This window comes from Pseudophryne corroboree, chromosome 1 (assembly GCF_028390025.1).
Source record: "Pseudophryne corroboree isolate aPseCor3 chromosome 1, aPseCor3.hap2, whole genome shotgun sequence".
In the NCBI taxonomy this organism is placed as follows: Eukaryota; Metazoa; Chordata; class Amphibia; order Anura; family Myobatrachidae; genus Pseudophryne; species Pseudophryne corroboree.
This window is the reverse complement of record NC_086444.1, coordinates 161772107-161788098: the sequence shown is the minus strand read 5'-3', so window position 1 is coordinate 161788098 and position 15992 is coordinate 161772107. Positions and strand designations below refer to the sequence as shown.

The 15992-nt window shown below is 47.3% G+C and overlaps 1 protein-coding gene across 2 annotated transcripts in view; it reads left to right on the top strand.

Annotated features, from left to right (window-relative positions):
* HEXB (hexosaminidase subunit beta) overlaps nt 1–15992 on the top strand; it is a 105565-nt gene that overhangs the window by 54754 nt on the left and 34819 nt on the right. For both annotated transcript variants that reach the window (XM_063963860.1, XM_063963859.1), the window contains exon 8: nt 10318–10498. In XM_063963860.1, the coding sequence (XP_063819930.1) occupies nt 10318–10498 (181 nt within the window). The remainder of the gene's footprint in view (nt 1–10317; nt 10499–15992) is intronic.

Sequence of the window (15992 nt, the reverse complement as noted above, 5' to 3'; positions counted from 1 at the left end):
CAGCACGGTTGGATTCTAAACAGTCCAGAGTCACAGCTGGTTCCTACGACACGTCTACTGTTCCTGGGGATGGTTCTGGACACAGACCAGAAATAAGTGTTTCTCCCGGTGGAGAAAGCCAAGGAGCTGTCATCTCTAGTCAGAGACCTCCTGAAGCCAAAACAGTTATCGGTGCATCATTGCACGCGAGTCCTGGGAAAAATGTTAGCTTCCTACGAAGCAATCCCATTCGGCAGGTTCCATGCAAGAACTTTTCAGGGGGACCTGTTAGACAAGTGGTCCGGGTCGCATCTTCAGATGCATTAGGCTGATAACCCTGTCTCCAAGGACCAGGGTATCTCTACTGTAGTGGCTGCAGAGTGCCCATCTTCAAGAGGGCTGCAGGTTCGACATACAGGACTAGGTCCTAGTGACCATGGATGCCAGCCTTTGAGGCTGGGGGGCAGTCACACCGGGAAGAAACTTCCAGGGACTTTGGTCAAGTCAGGTGACTTCCCTACATAAATATTCTGGAACAGAGGGCCATTTACAATGCCCTGAGTCAGGCAAGGCCTCTGCTTCAAAACCAGCCGGTCCTGATCCAATCAGACAACACCACGGCAGTCGCCCATGTAAACCAACAGGGCGGCACAAGAAGCAGGATGGCGATGGAAGAAGCCACAAGGATTCTCCGATGGGCGGAAAATCATGTGTTAGCACTGTCCGCAGTGTTCATTCCCGGAGTGGACAACTGGGAAGCAGATCTTCTCAGCAGACACGACTTCCACCCGAGAGTGTGGGGACTTCATCCAGAAGTCTTCCAAAGAATTGTACACCATTGGGAAAGGCCACAGGTGGACATAAAGGCGTCCCGCCTCAACAAAAAGCTATAAAAGATATTGCGCCAGGTCAAGGGACCTTCAGGCGATAGCTGTGGACGTTCTGGTAACACCGTGGGTGTACCAGTCGTTTTATGTGTTCCCCCCCCCCCCTCTGCCTCTCATACCAAAGGTACTGAGAATAATAAGAAGGCGAGGAGTAAGAACGATACTCGTGGTTCCGGATTGGCCAAGAAGAGCCTGGTACCCAGAACTTCAAGAAAATGTATCAGAGGACCCATGGCCTCTGCCGCTCAGACAGGACCTGCTGCAGCAGGGGCCCTGTCTGTTCCAAGACTTACCGCGGCTACGTTTTGATGGCATGGCGGTTGAACGCCGGATCCTAAAGGAAAAGGGCATTCCGGAGGAAGTCATTCCTACGCTGATTCAAGCCAGGAAAGATGTAACTGCAAAACATTATCACCGCATATGGCGGAAATATGTTGCTTGGTGTGAGGCCAAAAAAGGCCCCAACAGAGGAATTTCAACTAGGTCGATTTCTGCATTTCCTACAAGCAGGAGTGTCTATGGGCCTAAAATTAGGCTCCATTAAGATACAGATCTCGGCTCTGTCGATTTTTCTTCCAGAAAGCATTAGCTTCAGTACCTGAAGTTCAGACATTGTAAAAGGAGTGCTGCATATTCAGCCCCCGGTTGTGCCTCCAGTGGCACCTTGGGATCTCAACGTGGTGTTGAGTTTCTTAAAATCACATTGGTTTGAACCACTAAAAACCGTGGATCTAAAATATCTCACGTTGAAAGTGGTCATGTTATTGGCCTTGGTTTCGGCCAGGCGTGTATCAGAATTGGCGGCTTTGTCATATAAAAGTCCTTATATGATTTTCCATATGGATAGGGCAGAATTGAGGACTCGTCCCCAGTTTCTCCCTAAGGTGGTATCAGCTTTTCACTTGAACCAACCTATTGTGGTGCCTGCGGCTACTAGGGACTTGGAGGATTCCAAGTTACTGGACGTAGTCAGGGCCTTGAAAAATTATGTTTCCAGGACGGCTAGAGTCAGAAAAATTGACTCGCTATTTATCCTGTATGCACCCAACAGGCTGGGTGCTCCTGCTTCTAAGCAGACTATCGCTCGCTGGATCTGTGACACGATTCAGCAGGCGCATTCTGCGGCTGGACTGCCGCATCTTAAATCAGTGAAAGCCCATTCCACAGGGAAGATGGGCTCATCTTGGGCGGCTGCCCGAGGGGTCTCGGCTTTACAACTTTGCCGAGCTGTTACTTGGTCAGGGGCAAACACGTTTGCAAAATTCTACAAAATTGATACCCTGGCTGAGGAGGACCTGGAGTTCTCTCATTCGGTGCTGCAGAGTCACCCGCACTCTCCCGCCCGTTTGGGAGCTTTGGTATAATCCCCATGGTCCTTACAGAGTTCCCAGCATCCACTAGGACGTCAGAGAAAATAAGATTTTACTCACCGGTAAATCTATTTCTCGTAGTCCGTAGTGGATGCTGGGCGCCCATCCCAAGTGCGGATTGTCTGCAATACTTGTATATAGTTATTGCCTAACTAAAGGGTTATTGTTGAGCCATCTGTTGAGAGGCTCAGTTATATTCATACTGTTAACTGGGTATAGTATCACGAGTTATACGGTGTGATTGGTGTGGCTGGTATGAGTCTTACCCGGGATTCAAAATCCTTCCTTATTATGTCAGCTCGTCCGGGCACAGTGTCCTAACTGAGGCTTGGAGGAGGGTCATAGTGGGAGGAGCCAGTGCACACCAGGTAGTCATAAATCTTTCTAGAGTGCCCAGCCTCCTTCGGAGCCCGCTATTCCCCATGGTCCTTACGGAGTTCCCAGCATCCACTACGGACTACGAGAAATAGATTTACCGGTGAGTAAAATCTTATTTTTTTTTGTACTGAGCCCAATCCCTCCTAATTAAAAGGAGGGTGCAGGCTTTAAATAAAGACAGACTGCCCAATCCCTCCTAAATGAAAGGAGGGTGCAGGTTTGACCACAAGAAAGGCTGCGTCAACCTAATAGAAGGGGGACAGAGGTCTTCAGAATGGAGAGACAAGGATCCCAGCTAAAGGGACCTACATCTCTCTACAGTATAATCCGCAGCACAGAGTCAGAATGTCTCCGGGTACTGGTGGTATTAGAAGGCCCTAGTTTACATAAGTTTATGATTTTAGTGCAGGAGATCTTTATAATGTAGTCTCTCTGCACGCTGCTGCCTTCTGAGAAACTTATCTACCAGCGCAGCATTCATAGAAACATAGAAACATAGAATTTGTCGGCAGATAAGAACCACTTGGCCCATCTAGTCTGCCCCTTATTTTTTTTTTTTATATTATTTTTTAACACTAACCTTATTTGATCCTTATTTCTTTGTAAGGATATCCTTATGTCTAACCCATGCATGTTTAAATTGCTCTACTGTCTTAGCCTCTACCACCTCTGATGGGAGGCTATTCCACTTGTCCACTACCCTTTCTGTGAAATAATTTTTCCGCAAATTTCCCCTGAACCTCCCCCCCTCCAGTCTCAGTGCATGTCCTCGTGTCCTATTGCTTCTCTTCATTTGGAGAATGTTTCCCTCCTGGACTTTGTTAAAACCCTTCATATATTTGAAAGTTTCTATCATGTCCCCCCTTTCCCTTCTCTGCTCCAAACTATACATATTGAGATTTCTTAGTCTTTCTGGGTATGTTTTGTGATGTAGGCCATGCACCATTTTAGTTGCCCTCCTTTGTACAGTTTCTAATGTATTAATATCCTTTTGAAGATATGGCCTCCAGAACTGAATCCAGTATTCTAGATGAGGCCGTACCAATGACCTATACAGTGGCATTATTACTTCTTTCTTTCTGCTGCTGATTCCCCTCCCAATACAGCCAAGCATCTGACTAGCCTTCCTCATTGCCTTGTTACATTGCTTACCTGCTTTTAAGTCATCTGAAATAGTGACTCCTAGATCCCTTTCCTCCTCAGTAGTTTCCAGTATAGTGCCATTAATACTGTATTTAGCTTTAGGATTTTTGAGACCCAAGTGCATGATTTTGCATTTTTTGGCATTAAACTGTAATTGCCAGACTCTTGACCATTCCTCTAGTCTACCTAGATCCTCAATCATTTGTTTTACCCCACCTGGTGTGTCTACCCTGTTGCATACCTTTGTGTCATCTGCAAAAAGGCATACTTTCCCTTTAATGCCATTTGCAATGTCACCAATAAAGATATTAAAAAGCACTGGTCCAAGTACAGATCCCTGGGGTACTCCACTGGTAACATTTCCCTCCTGCGAATGCACTCCATTTACCACAACTCTCTGTTTTCTATCCTTCAACCAAGATCTTATCCATTCAATAATCCTAATATCCAATCCCAAACTTTCAAGTTTATTTAGCAATCTGCGATGTGGAACTGTGTCAAAAGCCTTACTAAAGTCTAGATAAGCTATATCCATGGCTCCACCTTTATCCATCACTTTAGTCACACAATCAAAAAAGTCAATAAGATTTGTTTGACATGATCTCCCCCCAGTGAATCCATGCTGTTTGGGATCCAGTAAATTCACCCCCTCCATGCTCCTAAGCTGCTCTTACACAGTGATACTGTGAGCGCTAAAACCCTTCCTCCACCGTCGCTTTACCTAGGGTTAATGTCCCTGCAGTGTCCCCGGTGTCCGCTGCATCATCCCAGCTCCCACTGCCGCTCGTGCAGCATACAGACTGAGGGCGCCAGGACGCTGACGAGAGTTCTTCCGCGCGCTCCTTCCACCGGCGTTGTAATGACTAAAAGGGACGGAATTGCACATGGCTCGCAGTGGCAGCATCCCCGCTCCCGGCACCGCTATTTGGATGATGCTGAGGTAAACTCCCGCGCTCTCCCCCCTCCACTGATTCAGGCAGTCAGCGCGCGTTGGGCGGGAGGAGAGTGGGAGACGCGACAGGACTACGGGCTGAGCTTTGTCCGTTGGGGGGGCGGAACCCGGACCGATGATTAGTGCAGCTGAGTCCGGTATGCAGTGGTAAGTGTAGTGAGTTTTTAGAGTACTGGTGGTCGTGGTCGAGGTGTACATAACTTTTCAGTGGCGGCCATATTTTAATATCTAAAGGGCGCCAAGATGCTGAAAGGAAAAGTATACGCCCTCATCAATGTAGCCAGGTTTCCTGGCCAGTAAGATCAGAGGGGAAAGGGTTTCACAATAGAGTAATTGCTTCCTCTGCTGGTGGCTTGTAGGATAGGACTCTGCTGCAGAGGATTTTCCATGTGTTTTCAAACAGACTTATTATACTTAATAATTTTCAATGGATTTCTAAGGCAAAGATCCTGTGAAAATGAAGGGAACAACTGGATATCAACCCCGACCTCAGAACTGAACCACAGTTGAGTGTACGGGGGATGCAACAAGGCTGTTTGAAGAAAAAAAAAAAAAAGCTATATAATTTGTTTATTTTTCTTTCCTTTATCTCTCAATGAATCCAGCCAAGTCAATCCAGTGTAAAATGGTTCCCATCATCCGCTACGGTATTCCGTTGCCTATGATAGAAAGGCACTGCAATGTATTCTGTGTGGGTGCGTTTTCAACATCAAAGACCTAGATCGCTAAGACCTATTACCAACACGGTAACTCCAGTTACGTTTTTTGACATCCAGCTATTTAGTTATACATACATAATGCCTCCAACGGACGCTGCTGACAGTTCCGACGGAGAAGGGAGCATCCGATATTATCACCCAATTCATCTCTACCTGTATCAACAGTGGGGGTTTGGGGGTGATGGTTGAATGAGTATTTATATTACTTAATTATTATTATTATTTTACTAGAAAGAAGAATTGAAAATACTCTTCAGATCTCCTAATAATTCTAGGGCTTTTCTCCTATTCTCATAGGTGAAGGTCCAGCGGAGTGGTATGTATATGTTTTATCTAAGATACATGGGACCACAAGACTCAGTTTGATTGCTCAAAGCGATGAGCACTACGGTTAATAGCCCTGGGGTGTGCAACAGTTTAGTATGTGCACACAACCATGGAGCCGTGGTCCGTTAAAGTTACGAAACATAACCGTGCATATATGTCAACAGTGCGTATGGGCTGCGAGCCCATCCGAAACCAGGAAGGACTTCATAGTTGGGATTACTCCATCCGCACGGGTGTAACGAGATGGCCGAAAACAGAAATGGGGACCCTTCCTACCCTAGAGTAAGAGTGAGAAGAGGTTGTGGCTCTCGTAATGGAAGGCGAACCGTTACAGGCGTAAAGATTGAGGTAACAATAGGCGGCCACTAAAGGCTTCCAGAATTTCCAAATACAAGGTTGACTGAAGGAGCGTATACGAGAGTTAGCCACATATACTTATCAGGCCACTAATGAGATTGGCATCCTGATCAGCTCGCTCAAGGGTTTCTGTGACCTAACAGAATTTTGAATTCAACACGGGGATAGGATCCCATAACGATGGTAGGCTCACCTCTGCCTAGTTTCTCGACGGGACATACTTACTTATCATTGTCCCACTGAAAACCAAGGGTCTTAGGTTAGTTGGATTTGCAATGGGAACCCAACATCTAAGTGCAAGACCATCTCAAACGGACCTAGGGGGTTCGTGTTTTGAATAGGAGTTTATAGTTACCGGTTTGGCAGGAGATTCCCTGGGAGGGGAACGTTTTTCCTTGGTCCAAGGAACTTCAGAGAGGAGACTCTGGTTCATTAGTCGGCTAATTTAGTTCTCACTCTCGGGATGGAAGAGTCTCTGACAACAGAGAAATTTCCAAGTAGCTAGTATTCAGGTCTCTTCACAACTCACCTTGGACCCCCTGTGGGGGGTAGGGGTTGGAAAGGTCTACGGAGACAGAGTCCGAGACTTGAAAAGAGAAATTTGGATCCATGGGGGTTTGTCTCCCTATATTAAAGAGAGATCTCTACAAAGCCCAGGTTGTCATTCCGCTCAGGAGCGAGGGCATCACTGTCGGCAATTCAGAAATTGCTACACAATACCAGATGGTCAAACTGTTACTCAATTTGAAGGTTTTTAACCAGTTCTAACGACCTACAGTCTCAGGATGGAATCAATCCAATCGGTCATTGCAGGTCTAAAACAGGGGAAGTTCATGGTATCTGTGGACATAAAGGATACATACCTTTTGTATCCTGATTTGAACTTCTCGGCAAGAATACTTTCGTTTCGTAGCGGTACAGCTGATCAAGGATATTCAGACGATTCCTCCATTTCTCACTCGTCATGGGTGGAGTGTGGGTTTCCTGAAATCCAAGCTAATGCCAGCTCATAGGATTCAATTTCTAGCTCTCCCAGAGAGCGAGATCCAGAACATTCAGAGACTGGTGGCTCAGGTACTACAACCACAGATGGTTTCCATACACCTCTGTGTACAATTTCTCACGAAAAGGGTGGCTTCGTGGGAGGCTCTACAGTACGACAGACTCTCGACTATTGTAGATGGACCCCATTGCTCAGGGAGCAGGTTTGCACTGGTTTCTGTATCGCAGAATGTGGCTTTTGCACAGGTCCAGACTTCCCTAATTTGGGGGTAGTTACATGGGGATCTCGCTGTAGGCAAGAGCTTCGGCATTTGAGATTGGAGGTTCCTCACAACGAATATTGGTCTCAGAAGTTGGAGTGCGGTTCTAAAGGACCATCTGTTTCAGAACTGGAGGACGGCACGAGACGACAGTCTACCCATAAACAGTTTCGAGCAGAGTGCAGTTACAAGATACTTTCTCTCAACTGAAGACCTAGTCATGGGTCACCACGCGAAGATGCGGTCGGACAATGTCATGACGACGGCTTACATAGACCGTCAAGGAGGAACGCAGAACAGGATGGCGTTAAAGGTAGCCACAAAGATCTTGTTGTGGGCAGAAAGGCGAACCATCATCCTCTCGGCAGAGTTCATTCGAAGTGTGGATACCTGGAAAGCGGATTATATCAGTCGCCAGGACATACATCCGGGAGAGTGGTGCCTATGTCCACGGATTTTCGACATGGTAGTGAGGAGATGGGGGTCTACCTCAAGTGGGCCTAATGGCGTCTCTGCAAAATCTTCAGCTGCCCAGATGTGTGTCCAGGACAAGAGATCCAGCAGCAGGAGTAGACGCAGTAACACTTCCTTGGTGTTGCAGGAAGGTTTACATTTTGCCGCCTTTCCCACTCATACCCAGCTTCTGAAAAGGGTGAACCGAGGATGAGTGTGAGCAATTCTGATCGCACCAGTGTGGCCCCGCAGGAGTTGGTACTCAGACCTGCGGGGGTTCTAGCAGAAGATCCTTAGCGGTTACCTCAGAGAGAGGACCTGCTGTCTCAGGGTCCGTTCCTACACCCAGGCCTGAACAGGTTGCGTTTAACGGCGTGGATATTTAAACCCGAATCTTAAGTAACAGAGGGACACCAAGAACGGCCATTCCTACGAGGATTGCCGCTAGAAAGCTGGTCACAGCCATGCCCTACTACAGGAGTTGGAAGATGTACAGGGCCTGGTGTCGGGAATTTCCTTCAGGCCGGTCTAGATGTAAGACTAAGGCTCGGCTCTCTGAAGGTTCAGGTTTCGGCTCTCTCCATCCTATTTAATCATCGGTGGGCATCCTTGCAAGAGGTTCAAACCTTTTTTACAGGAGGTTTTGAGGATACAAACCCCCTTTTTCATCCTCCCACTGCGCAGTGGGGCTTAAATTTGGGGTTGGAATTTTTGAAATAACCAACTTTTGAGCCGTTGGCAAGAATAGACCTGAAATATTTCTCTTGGAAGGTCACGTTATTGCTTGCCTTGGCTTCAGCCAGGAGGGTTTCTGAGTTGGGAGCCTTATCGTGTAAGAGTCCCTTTTCATTTTTCATGAGGGTTGGTCAGAACTCCATACAAGAGCAGATTCCCTTCCTAGGGTTGTTTCGGGGTTCACATAAACCAGCCAATTGTGGTCCCTTCTTTCCGAGGTCTCGCAGATGGGGACGTGTCTTTGGATGTGGTCCGAGCTTTACGGGTATACGTACAAGTTACGTCGTCCTTCAGTATGTCGGACCATTTGTTTGTTCTTAATGATGGGCCAAAGAAAGGTTGGCCAGCATCTAAGATGTCTTTGTCTAGATGGATTAGACTTGCCATTCGGCAAGCTTATATTTCCTGTAGAAAACGGGTTCTGGGTTCAGATGGGTGTTCGTACCACCCGATCAGTGGGTGCCTCATGGGCGGCTGCCAGAGGTGCTTCCACTACTCAACTTTGCAGAGCGGCGATGTGGTCTTCAGCCCACACGATCGCGAAATTTTATAAGTTTGACACCTTCGCGTCCGAAGACTTTAATTTCGGACGTTTAAGTTTTGCAGGTCACCGACGGCACTCCCCTCCCTGGGGGATAACTTTGAGACGTCCCCGAATGTATAAGTATGCTCCAGTGTGTTCAAGGTTCTTGTTCAAACAGTTCATACAAACAGCGTTAGTTTTTCGGTTAAGAAGTTTCTTGGATTCTGTTTGATATGTTGTACGGTTCGGTTCCTCGCCATTTGCTATAGTATCATGTCCTATTCTCTCAGTCAAACTTTCCAAACTGAGGGTGGAGGGATGTGAAGGGGGAGGAGCCGGCTGTGCAGACAATGCTAATTTAAGATTGTGCCACACCTCCGGTTGCAAGCTTCACACCCCTAATGAAGAAGTATGCTCCAGTGTCCCCTAGAGGATTCAGAGAAATGGATTTATCGGTAAGTACCAAAAGCCTCCTTTTTTTTTTTTTTTCATACTTAACGATCCACATGGACTACAATTGGGAACGGTAACCTGTGCCAAGCACCCGAAGCATGGCGAGCGGAGCGAGGCACCTTGCCCGAAGCATGGCGAGCGGAGCGAGCCATGCAAGGGGGCCACGGTGCACTAATTGGGGTTCCCCGTTTCTGAAGAAAACACCAAAAGTTAAAAAAAAAAACAAACAAACAAACTCATGTCAACCTAATGCATGTCGACCAAATGTGGTTGACCCAATGTATGTCGACCTAACTCAAGCCGAGCTAATGAACCACACCCCATGTAGAGCAGGGGTACTCGACATGTGCCTCTAGCTGCTGTGGAACTACACATCCCAGCATGCCCTGCCAGAGTTTTACAAGCTAAAACTATATGGCAGGGCATGCTGGGATGTGTAGTTCCACAGAAGCTGGATGATCGCATATTGCATACCCTAGATGTAGAGGACCGAGTTACTTAGTTGTCTCAGTACAGAGCACAGGACTGAACCCACCAAGCTATTAAAATAAGTTAACCACCATTTAATACATTTTCAGGAGAGTTTTCCTTCACCATTAAGGCTCCACTGCATACAGTTTGATATGAGCACAATACTGATATCGGTTGAGCCCCATCCAAGGAATGTATGATACTGATTGGGTCTTCCTGTAGCAGTGATTGTCCAAAATGAAGCAACAACCACTTAAACATGTTAACGGAGAAGTCTTAATTATTGTATGTTATATTTGCCTTTTCAGGTCAAAAAAATCTCTTGACACCCTGCTACAAAAATGGAGAGCCTAGTGGTTCTTACGGTCCCGTCAATCCCATTCTGAATGATACTTACGACTTCATGTACAAATTCTTTACCGAAATTAGCAAAGTGTTTCCTGACCAATATGTCCATTTAGGAGGGGATGAGGTGGACTTCACCTGTTGGTAAGTTCCATGTTAAAAAAACCAAACACAATTTAAGCCTCTAGAATTTTCCCATTAACGTAAGTAAACCAAAGACTTGATGATTTATATTTTTATCCCTAAGAAGTGTTTGGTAGCTTCTCCCATTTATGGAAGGTGTAAGGATTGCTTTTGGGGAGATTGCAGAACCTGGCAATGTTAATAAGATAATTGTTTTTACTAAATTCTGTTAAAATTCAGTTTAAAGCTTGCCATACACTAGACCAACTTTCATCCAACTATCGAATGACTGTTTGTGTCTGTTTCCTGCCATTTGCTCCCATACATTACCAGGTTTTTACTCCAACTAAGTGGATGACAGTTGGTCTAGTGCATGGCCACTCATTGTGGCTGTAGTAAGATTACTTTCTAATCTCCAGCTACAGAAAGAGCTGTGAAACTTTGGAACGCAAATTAAGAAAGGATCTGTCAATTTGTCTAGCTGTGTTCTAAAAACTGCTTAACTCTGTACACTGCTTGGGTGGGTGCGTCAAAGAAGGGTTCTGCCTGATTACACTCTGGGGTCTGTCCCCCTTGTGACCGCTGGGATAAAATGCAGAAAGGGCAGGTAGTGTAAATAACACGGCGCTCCCTTTTGGTTCAAGTTATATGGTGGGGATTTCAAATAAGAAATTGTGTGATGTATACAGCGGATAATGTAATAAAACCATACGTTCTTATGATTACAAGAGGTCAGGTGATTAGGTGTTTCTTCCAGAGGCAGTCCATGTATAACAGAACGTGTGGGAACGAAAACAATGTGTAATGTCAAAATGAAGTAAAACTCAAATGTGTATACTTTAGGTTGGTACTGCTGTATATGTCACACATTTTCTTTTGTATTAATCCCTATCATTTAGCTTTTGTAGCCAAAAAGGAGCGCCATGTTATTTACACCACCTGCTTTATCTGCATTTCAAAGCAGTTGCCTGGTGGGATTTTTTCTTTTTGACAACACTTTGATTGCACACAGAAGGGAGCTGTCTGATAATGTCTAGACAGGGAACAATTTAGTATGTCTCCTCAACTCCCATACAGCTAGCCACTAGTGTTTCACCACAGACACTTAGGTCCACAAGACCGCCATTTTCTCTGACGTCCTAGTGGATGCTGGGAACTCCGAAAGGACCATGGGGAATAGCGGGCTCCGAAGGAGGCTGGGCACTCTAGAAAGATTTATGACTACCTGGTGTGCACTGGCTCCTCCCACTATGACCCTCCTCCAAGCCTCAGTTAGCTCTTGTGCCCGGCCGAGGTTGGATGCACACTAGGGGCTCTCCTGAGCCCTTAGAAAGAAAGTATAGATTTAGGTTTTTTATTTTCAGTGAGACCTGCTGGCAACAGGCTCACTGCAGCGAGGGACTAAGGGGAGAAGAAGCGAACTCGCCTGCTTGCAGCCGGATTGGGCTTCTTAGGCTACTGGACACCATTAGCTCCAGAGGGATCGACCGCAGGCCCAGTCCTTGGTGTTCGGTCCCGGAGCCGCGCCGCCGTCCCCCTTACAGAGCCAGAAGCAAGAAGAGGTCCGGAAAATCGGCGGCAGAAGACATCAGTCTTCACCAAGGTAGCGCACAGCACTGCAGCTGTGCGCCATTGCTCCTCATACACACTTCACACTCCGGTCACTGAGGGTGCAGGGCGCTTGGGGGGGGCGCCCTGAGCAGCAATAAAAACACCTTGGCTGGCAAAAATACCACAATATATAGCCCCAGAGGCTATATATGTGGTAAATACCCCTGCCAGAATCCAGAAAAAAGCGGGAGAATAGGCCGCGGAAAAGGGGCGGAGCTATCTCCCTCAGACACACTGGCGCCATTTTCTCTTCACAGTGCAGCTGGAAGAAAGCTCCCCAGGCTCTCCCCTGTAGTTTTCAGGCTCAAAGGGTTAAAAAGAGAGGGGGGCCACTAAATTTAGGCGCAATATTGTATATACAAGCAGCTATGGGGGAAAATTCACTCAGTTATAGTGTTAATCCCCACTTTATATAGCGCTCTGGTGTGTGCTGGCATACTCTCTCTCTGTCTCCCCAAAGGGCTTTGTGGGGTCCTGTCCTCAGTCAGAGCATTCCCTGTGTGTGTGCGGTGTGTCGGTACAGCTGTGTCGACATGTTTGAGGAGGAGGCTTATATAGTGACGGAGCAGATGCCGATAAATGTGATGTCGCCCCCTGTGGGGCCGACACCAGAGTGGATGGTTAGGTGAAAGGTATTAACCGACAGTGTCAACTCCTTACATAAAAGGGTGGATGACGTAACAGCTGTGGGACAGCCGGCTTCTTAGCCCGCGACTGCCCAGGCGTCTCAAAGGCAATCAGGGGCTCAAAAACGCCCGCTCATTCAGATGGCAGACACAGATGTCGACACGGAGTCTGACTCCAGTGTCGACAAGGTTGAGACATATACACAATCCACTAGGAACAACCGTGACTTGATCCCGGCGATAAAAAATGTGTTACACATTTCTGACGACAACCTCTAAAAATGGGTTTTTATGTTTGGGGAGAAAAAGCAGGCAGTGTTTTGTTCCCCCATCAGATGAATGAATGAAGTGTGTGAAAAGCGTGGGTTCCCCCTGATAAGAAACTGGTAATTTCTAAAAAGTTACTGATGGCGTACCTTTTCCCGCCAGAGGATAAGTTACGCTGGGAGATATCCCCTAGGGTGGATAAGGCGCTCACACGGTTGTCAAAATAGGTGGCACTGCCGTTTTAGGAACGGCCACTTTGAAGGTACCTGTTGATAAAAAGCAGGAGGCTATCCTGAAGTCTGTATTTACACACTCAGGTACTAGACTGAAACCTGCAGAACGTGCTGCTGCAGCGTGGTCGGTGACCCTGTCAAACATACTAGTTTGCTAACATGAGAACATATTAAAGACGTCGTCTTATATATGAGGGATGCACAGAGGGATATTTTGCCGGCTGGCATCCAAAATGAATGTAATGTCCATTCTGTCAGGAGGGTATTAGAGACCTGTCACTGGACAGGTGATGCTGACTTTAAAAGGCGCATAGAGATTCTGCCTTATAAGGGTGAGGAATTATTTGGGGGTGGTCTCTGGGACCTCGTATCCGCAGCAACAGCTGGGAAGAAATATTTTTACCTCCGTTTTCCTCACAGACTAAGAAAGCACTGTATTATCAGGTACAGTCCTTTCGGCTTCAGAAAAGCAAGCGGGTCAAAGGCGCTTCCTTTCTGTACAGAGACAAGGGAAGAGGGAAAAAGCTGCACCAGTCAGCCTGTTCCCAGAATCATAATTCTTCTCTCGCTTCCTCTGAGTCCACAGCATGACGCGGGGGCTCCACAGGTGTAGCCAGGTACGGTGGGGGGCCGTCTCAAAAATGTCAGCGATCAGTGGGCTCGCTCACAGGTGGATCCCTGTTTCATTCAAGTAGTATTTCAGGGGTACAAGCTGGAATTCGAGATGTCTTCCCCCTGCCGTTTCCTCAAATATGCCTTGCCGACAACTCCCTCAGGCAGGGAGGCTGGGTTAGAGGCAATTAATAAGCTGTATTCCCAGCAGGTAATACTTAAGGTGCCCCTACTTCAACAAGGACGGGGTTACTATTCCACACGGTTTGGGGTACCGAAACCGCATGGTTCGGTGTGACCCTTTTTTATATTTAAAATCCTTGAACACATACATAAAAAAATTCAAGTTCAAGATGGAATCGCTCAGGGCGGTTATTGCAAGCCTGGACGAGGGGGATTACATGGTATCCCGGGACATCAAGGATGCTTACCTGCATGTCCCCATTTACTATCCTCGCCAGGAGTACCTCAGATTTGTGGTACAGGATTACCATTACCAAGTCCAGACTCTGCCGTTTGGACTGTACATGGCACCGAGGGTGTTACCAAGGTAATGGCCGGAATGATGATACTCCTTCGAAAAAGGGGAGTTTTTAAGGATCCCGTACTTGGACAATCTCCTTATAAGGGCGAGGTCCAAGGAGCAGTTGCTAGTCGGGGTAGCACTATTTTGGAAAGTGCTGCAACAGCACGGTTGGATTCTAAACAGTCCAAAGACACAGCTGTTTCCTACGACACGTCTACTGTTCCTGGGGATGGTTCTGGACACAGACCAGAAATAAGTGTTTCTCCCGGAGGAGAAAGCCAAGGAGCTGTCATCTCTAGTCAGAGACCTCCTGAAGCCAAAACAGTTATCGGTGCATCATTGCACGCGAGTCCTGGGAAAAATGATAGCTTCCTACGAAGCAATCCCATTCGGCAGGTTCCATGCAAGAACTTTTCAGGGGGACCTGTTAGACAAGTGGTCCGGATCACATCTTCAGATGCATCGGCTGATAACCCTGTCTCCAAGGACCAGGGTATCTCTACTGTAGTGGCTGCAGAGTGCCCATCTTCAAGAGGGCCGCAGGTTCGACATACAGGACTAGGTCCTAGTGACCATGGATGCCAGCCTTTGAGGCTGGGGGGCAGTCACACAGGGAAGAAGCTTCCAGGGACTTTGGTCAAGTCAGGTGACTTCCCTACATAAATATTCTGGAACTGAGGGCCATTTACAATGCCCTGAGTCAGGCAAGGCCTCTGCTTCAAAACCGGCCGGTCCTGATCCAATCAGACAACATCACGGCAGTCGCCCATGTAAACCAACAGGGCGGCACAAGAAGCAGGATGGCGATGGCAGAAGCCACAAGGATTCTCCGATGGGTGGAAAATCATGTATTAGCACTGTCAGCAGTGTTCATTCCCGGAGTGGACAACTGGGAAGCAGATCTTCTCAGCAGACACGACTTCCACCCGAGAGAGTGGGGACTTCATCCAGAAGTCTTCCAAAGGATTGTACACCATTGGGAAAGGCCACAGGTGGACATGAAGGCGTCCCGCCTCAACAAAAAGCTATAAAAGATATTGTGCCAGGTCAAGGGACCTTCAGGCGATAGCTGTGGACGCTCTGGTAACACCGTGGGTGTACCAGTCGGTTTATGTGTTCCCCCCTCTGCCTCTCATACCAAAGGTACTGAGAATAATAAGAAGGCGAGGAGTAAGAACGATACTCGTGGTTCCGGATTGGCCAAGAAGAGCCTGGTACCCAGAACTTCAAGAAATTATATCAGAGGACCCATGGCCTCTACCGCTCAGACAGGACCTGCTGCAGCAGGGGCCCTGTCTGTTCCAAGAATTACCGCGGCTACGTTTTGATGGCATGGCGGTTGGACGCCGGATCCTAAAGGAAAAGGGCATTCCGGAGGCGTCATTCCTACGCTGATTCAAGCCAGGAAAGATGTAACTGCAAAACATTATCACCGCATATGGCGGAAATATGTTGATTGGTGTGAGGCCACAAAAGGCCCCAACAGAGGAATTTCAACTAGGTCGATTTCTGCATTTCCTACAAGCAGGAGTGTCTATGGGCCTAAAATTAGGCTCCATTAAGATACAGATCTCGGCTCTGTCGATTTTCTTCCAGAAAGAATTAGCTTCAGTACCTGAAGTTCAGACATTGTGAAAGGA